Source organism: Gracilinanus agilis, chromosome 4 (assembly GCF_016433145.1).
Source record: "Gracilinanus agilis isolate LMUSP501 chromosome 4, AgileGrace, whole genome shotgun sequence".
NCBI lineage: Eukaryota > Metazoa > Chordata > Mammalia > Didelphimorphia > Didelphidae > Gracilinanus > Gracilinanus agilis.
Window position 1 is genome coordinate 390,646,326 of NC_058133.1, and position 13,258 is coordinate 390,659,583.

The following is a 13,258-nucleotide window of genomic DNA, read 5'->3' on the forward strand; positions in this document are numbered from 1 at the left end:
GATCATTTCTCCATCCAAGAGTTTCCCAATCATTGGCACGTTATCCATTTAACTTCTATGGGCTTCAGTTTCCTCATCTATAAAATGATTTCTAAGATCCCATCTAGCTCTAAATCTATGGCTGTTCCCAAGGATTCTTCTCATACCAAGGAATTTAAATCACTTAACTTTGTTTTCATAATTGTTATTTTTTCAGGTATTGCATTATGTTTAAAAAAGTCATTTATTGGCATTTTATCTAATGGGACAGAATGGAAATTTTTAGGCATGAATTAAGGATCAAATTCAGGAAAATAACTTTCCTTTCTATTTTTTGTCTCTATCTTTTTTAGAAATTCCACTTTTAATTTAAAAGGAAAGCTACTTGTACTTGGGAGGAAAAAGAAAAGTGAGAAAACCACATGGAAGACTCACAGGATTTAAATGAGCAATCAGTAAGTTCTAATTAAAAATATTTTAAAAGTGCATATAAATGTGCCAAAAATCTTGCTAGATATTAAAGTAAGAAGAAATGGTTGCTTTATCTCTGTCCTTATTTGCCTATATTTTTATGTATAGTTATGTGTGTGGTGGCTATAATGAACAAAATAGCATTGCTGTACTTTTCTGTCTTGAAACTGATTCTAAGAAACTGATCAATTTTAGGAGAGAAGGTAGAGGTTTAAAAAAAGATGGCAATGCTGTAGAACACTTTTGATGGCTGGGATACAATTTCTGTTTGCCTCCCATTATGAAAAACTTATTTGAATATTCATTTGTAACTCACAAAATTATGAAATCTTATTCAGAAGAACAACGTGGTTTCAAGAAAATGTGGTTACTAACTGAATTTTAGCATACTTGTCTATCACCACATGCACCATTTGTAAATTGTGAAACAAAGGAACATAGGATATTGCTTATTATAATGACAATTCAAAAATCTGAGGTATATATTCCATGTAATTGGTAGAAAAATCTAAAAACATGAATTGAAAACAATGTTTTTCATGATAATAGAGGTATAACCCAGATTGAATTGCTTGCCAGCATCAGAAGGGGGAAGGGAAGGGAGGGAGGTAGATAAGTTCAATGATGTAGCTTAGGAAAACTTGTGTGAAAATTTGTTATTATATGTAACTGGAAAAAAATACAAAACTAGCACAAAACCAAAAACCTGAGGAATGGCCATCATAGTTTTCCTGGCATTTTTCAAAATTTCTAGGATCATACTTCAAATAAGCTGTGAAGTTTTTTGAGAATATATTATTTTTGTGTATCTAGTGGATTCTGTTTTGTTTTGGGTTTTTTGTGAGGAAAAAGCTTCTGGTGCCTTGCTTACCTGTGAAATCCTGCAACAAACTCCATTCTTTATGTTTTCCACTCATCCTCTTTGATCTTGGAGTTGCTTTGAAGTTTAACACAGAAATTGTAAGCCAGCACTGATTTGCTCATTGGAATAGTGCATTAGGAATTGTGACAGTAGCATTACTTGTGTTCATCCAGTGTTACCGGCAGCCCACAAAGAAGAAGTTATATAGCCTCAGATATGAAACTTTAATATCCTCTCTTTTGAGTTATACAAATGAATTCAATCTTCTCTATTCACCTGGATAATCAATAACAAATTGTATTGCCCTTTCAAGAATTTCACAAACACATGGACAATTCAACTAAAGAAAATATCTTAGGTTTATAAAAGAGACAATTTCTATAGAATTTTCAGTTTGAAGTGAATATGAGTCAGAGAGCAATCTACAGGGAGAGATTTTCTCCTTTATGCTTTCCTCAAAAAGTTCTCAGGATTTTGTAGAGGTTAGTTTTCTCATTAATGGATGGAATTTCACTATTTTTAAAGTATTTTGATCATTTACATCAGAGCACAAAACAGATTGGAAAAGGATGTGGCCTTCATGCCAATACTAGAAAACAGGGATAACACATTCATCCTTTTTTCTTGTGAGACCACAAAAAAATTTTACTCCAGTGAATTATGAGTAGTGTTTTTAATAAGAAAATTTACATATATATAGATACATATATGTGTACACATACATGTATAAATGTGTACATGTAAAATACAGGATAAGTAGATTCAATTTTCTTTCTATTATTTCTCTTCAGACCTCTAGGATTAAGATGATAATCTAATATCAACAATACCTTATACTACTAATTATTTAATGATTTCTATTTGGTTAAAGTATAATAACTACTTTTTAAAATATATGAAAAAGTAAAAATGGACAGAAAATGTATTCTTGTTTTTAACTGATATAGTGTGGATTTATATATCCATCCATGTCCTTGATTCCTCCTCCCCCCATAATTGATCCTGAATAGCAGCAGTACTAATGAAAACAAATATAACCAATCAATATTATACAAAAGAGGTATTTCTAGTTTAGTGGCTATATGGCATAATTATATGAATTCTGTCAGTGTCGTGGTTAAGTGAGATCTCTATCCAATTGCTCTCAAGGTTACAGATTCAAACCATGCATGTGTGCATGCATATATGTATATATGCATGTGTGTGCATGTACATATACATACATGCACATGAATTTACATATACACAATACTTTGTATATGTGCAGTCATATATATGTATATAGCACATGAGACTATGCATATGTGTACCTTTTATCATAGACATATCAGTTACTATATGATACACATGTGATATGTATAATACACATGCATATATAGTCATATATGTGATAATAAAAGGTAGACAAACACAGTTATATGTATGTATGATAATAAAAAGTAAACAGACACATAGCCATAGTATCTTCTTATCCCTGGAGTACAGAACCTAAGAGCAGAGTAGGGATTGTCACTCAGGACTAGGATAATTCTGACAAGGCTTTAGGAATCAGAACTATGTCTGAGGACAGTGGGTTAGAACTCCAGGAGGTCCAGCAAAATTAGGAGGATCCATTTGGTGTTAGAGATCAGAGCAAACAGTAATTCAGATCCAGGGAGCTGGGCAAAGTATGAGAGATCATGTTAGCTTCCAAGAGCCAGTTTCAAAGCTGTAACACTGTCCAATGAATAGTGATGTGTATTCTGATTCTGGTCAGAATGTCTTTCCTTTCTGATTGGAGAAGGGTAGAAGTGAGACAATTACTGGGAAGTTCTTTTACTAGCTTATTTTCCTTCTACTACTTATGAAATAATGTTAGTGAGCTCTTTCTTATCACTTTAATAAAATTTCAACCATTTTAAATCTCTTACATGTGGTACTACAGAGTTGAACAGTGGATAGAAGTTTAATGCATGATTGGATTTTTAGCTCAGTTGAGATTAGCATGATTATGGTAGGATTCCTATTGATTACCAAAGTGTATAATATCTTTATGTCTAAATCTGTAATCTTTTATTAACTCAGTGCTGGTTTTGAGTCTTCACACAAGATCACCTGATCATCATCTTAAACATCATCAGTCCCAACTCTATGCTGATCTGGTAGAGTGTAGGAGGAGCAAAAGAGAGGAAGACACTTTGGAAAGAGAAAGAAAAGAAAGCAAATAAGAGCAGAAAAAGTTTTTTTTTTCTCCTCCCCATTCAATTCTCTCTACCTAGAAGTTAAACTGATGTTGAAATCCATGATGAGTTATAAACTCAGCACATATATAAATATATATAAACATGATATGTATATATAAACATGATGAATTTCCTTTTCACTTGTAATTCCTGACCAGTTAGAGAGAGAGCTTAAAATGATATCAGATATATGGTATATTCAATGTAACCATTCCTGTTGAATGTCATCAGGCATCTTAAAACTTGTTTCAGATGTTAATTGTTTAGCAAATAAAGTTGGGTGCTCTAAAATCTCCTATATTTCCAAGCATCTATAAAATGTAAACATAACATGAACATAAATCATGAGTTCCTGTTTATGTGGTAAGACTATTTGCAATGATATTTAATCAATAAGTCACAGGAGAAGTTAAAAAACCCTGATAGAAGTGAGCTTTCTTATTTCATATGATTTATATAATCAACAACTTTAAGTCCTTCAAGATTCAATAATACATGAAATCTTCCATGAAGTGAATATTGATTAAAATTATTAAACAATTTGTAAGGGCAGCTAAAATATCTTGAGGAAAAAGAAGAAAATAAGTTTTATAAAATCAAAATTATTCTGTTTTATAGTTAAATCTTAAATTATCTATTCATAGTCAATAATTTATTTAACAACCATGTCATACTGGTAATGGAAAGAACACTGGATCTATGGAAAGAGAACTTTTGCTACTTTCTACCTTTGTGACTTTTGGCAAGTATCTTTGTTTATATGGGTCTCAGTTTCCATATTTGGACTGTTCCATCCCCAAAGCCTTTTCTAGTTCTAAATATAATGAGCTTATGGCCTATATCACATGTACTTGAAGGTCATTAACAAAGCTTGTGGGCATAAAGTAACCCAGGCAAGTTACTTCCTCTTTTAGGACCTTATTTTTTCTCATCCATAAGATGAAGGGACAAAGCTGATGCCAACAGCCCCTACTAATACTAACATTCTTTTCCTATGGCATAAGTCAGGTTTTTTCAGTTGTGTTTGACCCTTTGTCATCCATTTTAGGGATTACTTGATAAAAATACCAAGGTGGTTTGCCATCTCATTTTACAAATGTGGAAACTGAGGCAAAGAGAGTTAAGTGGCTTGTCTGGGATCACAAAACTAAAACGTATTTAACTCCAGTTTTGACCTTAGGAAGATGAATCTTTCTGACTCCAGGTTTGGCGCTCTATCCATTAAACCACTTAACTATCTTTCTCTAAGGGCCTGAAAATCACATATGAAGTTAGATGCCACAGTATTAATATATTTTGTGATTCTACTAAAAAGATTTTGTATTTTAGATAAGGGATTGGGAATATAATTCTCAAGTTCTATTTATTCTTCTTTATTAGAAACTAGTATCTAGACACAGTCATTCTTTTCTTTAAAAATAAATTTTCATAAAGGTCTGAGAAAGAGTCTGAATCATCCTGTGTTATACAAACAGACAAATAATATGGATGCATGGATGTTTGGCAGCACTTGCCACTAAAACTGATATGGTGAATCAAAGTATAAAGTCACTTGCCTGTCCACACCAGTTCAGTGAATATAGCTATTTCCAAATTAAATTGAATTCTCCATGAAACAAATATGCACTGTATTAAGAGAAATAACCATTATAAAGATAGGAATTTATAAAACATATATTACGTGGTTTTTCTAATTATTAAATGATTTATGGCAATATTTCATTTCTAATGAAATTTATTAATCTCTTGCCATCTGCAAAGCACCTTATAAGACATGGTAGACAGAAGGGGGAAAAAGCCTCAGCATTCAAGGATCTCATTTCTTTTTGGACTGAGAGGGTATAGAGGAAATGTGAGGGGGTAGAATCTAACATATACATATAATTCAAAGTATGAATAAGAGAAACAAAGGAAATATCAAAGTATTCAAGGGTACCTGAAAAGAATAGAGCATTAACAACTAGTGAGTTCAGGGGAGGTTGGTCAGAAAAGTTGGCCTCTGAGTTGAGCCTTAAAGGAAGAGAGGGAATTTGTAAGGCTAATCTGAGGAAAGAATGGATTTTAGATGTAAGGGCCAAGTTTCAGGAACATGGGGAAACAAGAGGCTAAACATTAGGTTTGGAAGTTTAGGTTAGGCTAAACATTAGATTAAACATAATAGTTCTGTTAGAATGATGAGAAAATCAGACTGTAAGCAGGACTTTTTTGGGGTAGGGTCTTAAATGTCAAGATATGCAGTTTGCATTTTATCCTAAAGGCAGGAGGGAGGCATTGAAGGTTTCTAAGCACAAAGGGACATTGCCTTAACATGATAATTTTGGAAGCTCTGACATGGGTAGATTGGAGCAGAGAGAACCATAAGAAAGCTAATCATTAGGGTACTGTCACTAAGAGCTGATGAAATCTTCCACTAAGGTGATAGAAATGTGTATTAAGAGAAGGGTATGGTTCAAGAAATGATGGAGAGATAGAATCAACAGGACATAACAACTAACTTTTTGGATATGGGTGGGGTGAGTAGGATATAAATGGCAGAGTTAAAGATAATTCCAAAGTTATGAATCTGGGTGACTTAGATGATGGCCTCCATAGAAAGAGACATTTGGTGGAAAGAGTATGAGATTTGGAGTCAGCACATCTGCATTTAAACCTGAACTCTGGTATCAGTTGGATGACCATAGGCAAAATGCTTCAAATCTACCTCTGAGGGCTATTAGGAGGATCAGATTTGATAATGGATTTAAAGTGCTTCCCGGCCTTAAAGTCCTTTGTAAAATCTATCTAGTATTATTATAAGAACTTTTGGAAGAGGACAAATTTTAAGGCAGGTTTTGACAGGCTTGAGTAATATATTAGTTGAATATTTAGGTGGTAATATCCAACTGAAACTGGAGCTGTCGTATTAGAATTTAGGTGAGAGATTGGGTTTGGAAATCTAGATTTTAAAAATTATCTACTTGAGAGTGAACATTGAACCCTGGAAAGTAGAGAAAATCACCAAAGGAGAGATTTTTTTCATTGAATAGTAATCCCTTTTGTGAAATAGGTAAATTGTGAAATAGGTAATGTCGTAAGTTCTCAGGAACACATATGTTGTATAAGGAGAGATTTATACATATTTAAGGAAGGATGAAATATGAATGCATCTGCATTTCCTGGATAATTTTCCATAGCCCTGGGTTGGCTTAGGTACTTTTGGTGCTAATGGGAGAATTTCATATTTTTTATCTTAATCTGAAATTGCAGGCTACATCTTCTGCATTTATTCTCTACCCCCTAGACTTTATATATCATGCACTAAACAATAGTGGGTTCCTCTTATGTACTGTTTTATATTTCCAATATACTTCACTTATGACATTTTAGTTGCATAGAATGCCTGCGAGGTCAATAGAGTATTATTATCTCTTTTTTATACATAAAAAAAACTGAGATTAAGTGACTTGCCCAAGTCACAAAACTAGTCAATGACTCAACCTGAATTTGAACACAGGTTTTAGTACTTGCTTTTTCCTTATTGTTCATTCCATGCTGTCTCCCTTCTATGAAAGTAAACTAACTGTAGTACAAGTTGTACAGTTAGAAATATAATCAGTCTCCGTCATGCATGACTGGTCTTGAGAAACTGAAAAATACTGAAAAGATAGTTGGCAGTTGCTACACTCAGTAAAGGGTTTAGATTATGTGGAAAATATTTTCTATTCAATCCTACTATAATAATTCTAATTAAATCGGTGGTTCTCCAACTGTATGCATAACTGGTTTCATAAAATGTATATACTAGCTCAATTTGGGATAGTCAAACAAAGAGTATTTTTAAGGATTGTGGATTTTGGAGAGAAAAATAACTGTGGTCTACCTTGGAAGACATGAGCCATTAGAATATTTTACCATAGTTAAAAACTGTCCACAGGCTAATAATGAATACCTCTGTCCAAGCAATTGCAATAAAATATAGTGATTGAAATAGTTTGATATATAGTATCATACTTTATTTGTCTGGCTAGGATGTATTATGGTGTTGCTATATTCATGAGATTAAAAAAACTAGTTTTATCTTTGCCTTTTGTCTTCGTGTCAGAGTCATTTTTGTAACTTTCTTTACTTCTCTCAACTGAGTCCCTTTTTGTGACAAAGAAGAGCAATAACAAAGTCATCCAGTTCTATTCATGATTTTAGTTCAAGATTTGGAATGCATGTAGTTTGTATAGGTACCTTCAACTCTGGTTACTGATTTTGTTTCAGCCCTTATAGAAAATGGGAGGTCACAAATTAAAGCAGTTGTACTCTGTTGTACACTGTTGTACTCAGTGGTACACTGAAGACTTCTTCAGCTGTGGGTTTTACTTTTTTATAATTAAATTAAAACTTTATTATCATACAAAACACACTTCGGTATTGGTCATTATTGTACGAGAACACTTATACAAAATCAAATCACAAATACACTGACGTGAAAGATAGAATGCTTTGATCTGCATCCATCTGACTCCAAGAGTTTTTTCTCTGCAGGTGGATATCATTCCCTGTCATAACTCTTTCAAAATTGTCTATGGGTTTTATCTTTCTAGTACGAATAGGTCCATGAATTCTCACAGACAAAGGATCTTAGTTAATCAACAAATACTTATTGAATTCTTTGTTGCTTTGTTACAGTTGCTGGGTCACTCTGTTAGATTCTATGGGTATGGCCTGTTTTTTCTTTTCCTTGAGGGAATTTATGGTTTAGTTGAGAAAAAAAGAAATGAACAGTTGAAAAATCATTTAATAATTGTTATTATTATTACTATTACTACTAAAAACTGACTGTATTCAGTTCTTTAAGATTTGTCATGTGCTTTGCATATGACATCTCATTTGGGATAAAGGTTAAATGGCAATATAGTAGTTAAATAGCAATTAATGGTATACATTACAGAACAAGACAGTAACATAATTATTGATAAAGGAATGGAGTATATAAAAAGTGAGTCAAAGAATTTCATAGTCAATAGGGACATAAACTAGTCCAACCTAGACCAAATGGGAACCTCTTCTTTAATATCTTCATTAAGTGGTTATCCACCCAACCTCTACCTCAAGAGCTTGGAGAATTCATGATCCCTTTTGGCATTGTACTACCAAATTGTTCTGTTAGGAAGTTTTCCCTCCTATCCAGCCAAAATCTGCCTGTCTTCCTGTCTTCAGCTTCCATTGATTATCCCTAGTTTCTCTCTGGGGACAAGTAAACGAGATGTAATGTCTTTTCCACATGACTATTCTTCAAATTCTTAAAAGTAGTTACAGTGGGTCCTCCTCTTTCCCTCAAACCAAATAGTCCCTTCTCAAGTCTTTATATTCTCACTTAAGTCTGTACTTACACGGTTGGGTTCAATGTTCCCATAGCTTTTTGTTTACTCTCCTCTGTTCACACTGTAATTTGTTAATGACCTTCTCAAAATGTGGCACACTGAATTTAAGATAGTATTCTGTATTTATTCTGACCAGAATAGATAACTACTAGCTACCTTATTGTAACTATTATGCTTCATTTAGTGTATCCTAAGCTTACATTGGGGCAACAAGGTGTCACAATGGTTAGAGCACTGGTTTTTAAATCTCCCTGAGTTCAAATATGGTTTCAATGTTGAACAGAATAAGTCTAGAGATGGGAAAGACATCCTTTCAACTTTTGATAGAAGTCCACTCATCACTAATTATTGGAAACCAGTTCTTTAAACAATTCTCAATGTACCTAACTACCTCTCCGTCCTACCTGGAAAGACACAATCTACAAAAAAGCTGTATGACTCAGGGCAAGTCAGTTAACTTTGTCTCAGTTCCTCAGCTGTAAAGAGAGCTGGAGAAGAAAATTGCAAACTAGTATTTTCACCAAGAAAATCTCCAAATTGGGTCAGAAAGAGTCAAACTCTACTGAACAACAATAACAACAACAACAAGCTTAAATTAGTTATTTTGTCCTCCATTTCAAATTGTTGGCCTATTAATATTAAAGTCCATTAAAACCTCCAGAATTTTTTACACGTGAATTGTTGTCTAGTTCCTTCTCTGCCTTCCTATATTTGCACATTATCTATTAATTCAGATATAAAACTTTGTTTCCCAAATCAAATTTGCGCTAATTTTTGCCTATAGTTTTAATTGGTCAAGATTTTCTCAGATTCTATTTCCTTCATCCACCACATTAGCTCTTCCTCCTATAACCATGCCATCTAGAGATGTGATCATGATGAGGATGTTTGTTGATGTTTATATATCTCTTTTAAAATTTCCATTAAAATTGGTTCTCACAACTTTGTGAGATAGGGGCCATTATTATTCCCAATTAATAGAAGATGAAATTGAAAAGCATACTCTATATTCTTTGACTAAGTCATTAATAAAAATGTTGAACAAAATGGGTCTAGAGATGGAGAAAGTATCATTTCAAACTTTGACACAAGTCCATTAATCATAGTTTTTTAATGATTCTGAATGTTCCTAATTACCTCCCCATCTTATCTGAAAGAACACAATCTATATACATTATATACATTACATATCAATAAATATTTGCCTGAATTCTAGGTATGCTATTTCTGTCGAATTCTTCATATAAATACATCATTTTAAAATCCTTACAGTATGGCAGAGTAGATGGTATGCTAGGCTTTCAGACAAGAATATGGGTTAGAATTCTACATTATATATTTACCATTCTAAATGTTTCTGGTCAAGTCATTTAATTTATCTGAGCCTTAGGTTCTTCATCTGTAAAAATGAGTATAATAATGTCTATACTCATACCTAATAGGGTTGTGAGTTAAGCGGAATAAAATATGTAAAGAATTTTGCTAATTTTAAGTTGCTATATAAAGTTGAAAGATTAGTAATAGGAGAACTGATAAGTCTGTGAATCATTAATATTGATCCATCAAGTCAGGTTCATTCTAATTTCAATTATATCTCAGGTTCCTAAAGGAACTAGAATATTCCTTTATAGTATCTTGCCCTTACTGGCTATATCAAGTCACAAGAGTCATCCAAAGTCTCACTGGACACCCTGAGTCCTGAAACATCTCTCTCTAATAGAGAGATACGAAAATCTCTAGTCTGTTTTGAGAAAGCAGTAAAAGGTAATGAAAGAGTAGATTATGGGCAAGAAGATGGAATTTGAAGCTTGGGGGCAGTAATGGAAGTTATTGTTTATGTATACTAGGAAATCAATTAGAGAAGAATAAACAGGTTGGCAATAATTATTTTCTTTTTAGCACAAAAACTCACAATGCCTGAATCATAAAATAGTTTATTGGCACTCACAGCTTACCTTTTACCATCAAACCAAGAGAAAATAAAAGAAAATGTAAATATTTTTCTTAAGCAGAATGCTGCTCTTTGTCTATTGGGAAAGTTATGTTTGCCTTTTTATCTGGCTAATGCCTATCAAAGAATAGAGAGCCATTTAAACAGATAAAATTGTGCACACCTAAAATGAAAGTTGGTCTTTCAAAGGTATAGGTGGTCGCCAATATGGCATTGTGAAGATTTCCTTTCTCCCATTGGTTTATCACAATGTTTGAAGTTTCATCAGATTGGATAAATATTCAGTCTTCTTTCATAATGAAATTACCCTCTAGAAGAGAGATATAAAAATCATTACTTTTTATTAAAAATCATCCCTTGGGTTTTTTCCATGATAGCAGAGTTCAGGATAGCAAAGGAACACTAGCATATGTAAGATAAGAAGCCTAATGAGAAAGGACAAGAAACAAATAAAAGAAACTGGAATAGAATGGAAAAGAAGATATCAAGAAGATATCTACTTTATAATTTCACTATACCTTCCTATTAAGATTAGGAGTGAAGCAAAGATGTCCATTATTACCTCTATTTTTAATATTGTATTAGAAACACTAGCAGTAGCAATTAGAGAAGAAAAAGAAATTGAAGGGATTAAAGTAGGCAATGAAGAAACTAGACTATCACTCTTTGCAGATGATGTGATGGTATACTAAAAGAATCCTAGAAAATCAACTAAAAGGATAGTGGAAATAAATAATAACTTTAGCAAAGTGCCAGGGTATGAGATAAAGCCATGTAAATTATTAACATTTCTGTATGTTTTCAACAAAATTCAGCAGCAGGAGTTAGAAAGAGAAATTCCATTTAAAATCACTCTAGACCAGTGATGGGCAAACTTTTTAAAGAGGGAGCCAAAGGAAAGGAAATGCTCATCTGTCAGTCTGTTTCTAAGGCAACTCTTTCAAAGTTTCATTGTATTGTATCCTACTCATTATATTCATCAGATTAGGAATAATGTTGCCTGGCTGGATAGAATAGTTTGCCCATCACTGACAATGTAAATATTTAGGAATCTATCTGCCAAGACAACACTGAAATTATTATTATAAACACAACTACAAAACATTTTTCACACAATTAAATAGTTCTAAATAATTGGAAAAACACTAATTGCTCATTGGTAGGACAAGCTAACATGATAAAAATGGCAATTCTACCCAAATTAATCTACTTATTCAGTGCCATACCTATCAAACTACCAAAAAACTTTTTTTTTATAGAATTAGAAAAAAATTGTAACAAAGTTCATCTGGAATAATGAAAGATCAAGAATATCAAAGGAAATAATGAAAAAAATGTGAAAGAGGGGGGGGGGGGGTCTAGCAGTACCAGATCTTAAACTGTACTATAAAGCAGTGGTCATCAAAACAATATGGTACTGGCTAAGAGACAGAAGGGTGGATGAATGGAATAGAGTAGGTGTAAATGACCTCAGCAAACCAGTGTTTGATAAACCAAAGATGGGACAAGAACTCAGTATTTGACAAAAACTGATGGGGAAATTAGAAAACAGTATGGAGAAAATTAGGTTTAGATCAACATTTTATACCCTATATCAAGATAAGTTCAAAATGGATAAATGACTTAAATATAAAGAGTGAAATAATTAATAAATTAAATACATAGAATAGTATACCTGTAAGATCTGTGGGAAAGGAAGGAATTTAAGATCAAGCAAGAGATAAAGAACATTGCAAAATGTAAAATGAATGACTTTGATTATATCAAATTAAAAAGGTTTTGTATAAACAAAACCCATGAAACCAAAATTAGAAGGAAAGCAATAAGCTAGGAGAACATTTTTATAACAAAACTCTCTGACAAAAGTTTAATTTCCCAAATACATAAGGAACAAATTTACAAAAAATCCAGCCAATCCCCAATTGACAGATGGTCAAGGGACATGAATAGACAATTTTCAGAAGATGAAATTAAAATTATCAGTAAGCACATGAAAAAGTATTCTAAATCCCTCCTGATTAGAGAGATGCAAATTAAAAAAAAACTCTGAGGTACCACCTCTCACCTAGCAGACTGGCCAATATGGCAGCAAAGGAAAGTGATAAAAGTTGAAGGGGATGTGGCAAAATTGGGACAGTAATACACTGCTGGTGGAGTTGTGAACTGGTCCAGCCATTCTGGAGGACAATTTGGAACTATGCTCAAAGGGCTATAAAAGAATGCCTCCTCTTTGACCCAGCCATACCACAGCTAGGTTTGTACTCCAAACAGATAATAAGGAAAAAGACTTGTATAAAAATATTTATAGCTGTGCTCTTTGTGATGGCAAAAAACTGGAAAATGAGGGGGGTGTCCATCGATCGGGAATGGCTCAATAAATTGTGGTATATATTAGCGATGGAATATTACAGTGCTGAAAGGA

The 13,258-nt window shown here is 33.1% G+C and overlaps 1 protein-coding gene across 1 annotated transcript in view; it reads left to right on the forward strand.

Moving 5' to 3' along the window:
- Positions 1–351: 351 nt before the first annotated feature.
- The window catches only part of EYA4 (EYA transcriptional coactivator and phosphatase 4), a 276,232-nt gene continuing 263,325 nt past the window's right edge, over positions 352–13,258 (forward strand). Inside the window, exon 1 of the mRNA XM_044677012.1 lies at positions 352–434. Coding sequence (XP_044532947.1) covers positions 402–434 — 33 coding nt within the window. The 5' untranslated portion in view covers positions 352–401. The remainder of the gene's footprint in view (positions 435–13,258) is intronic.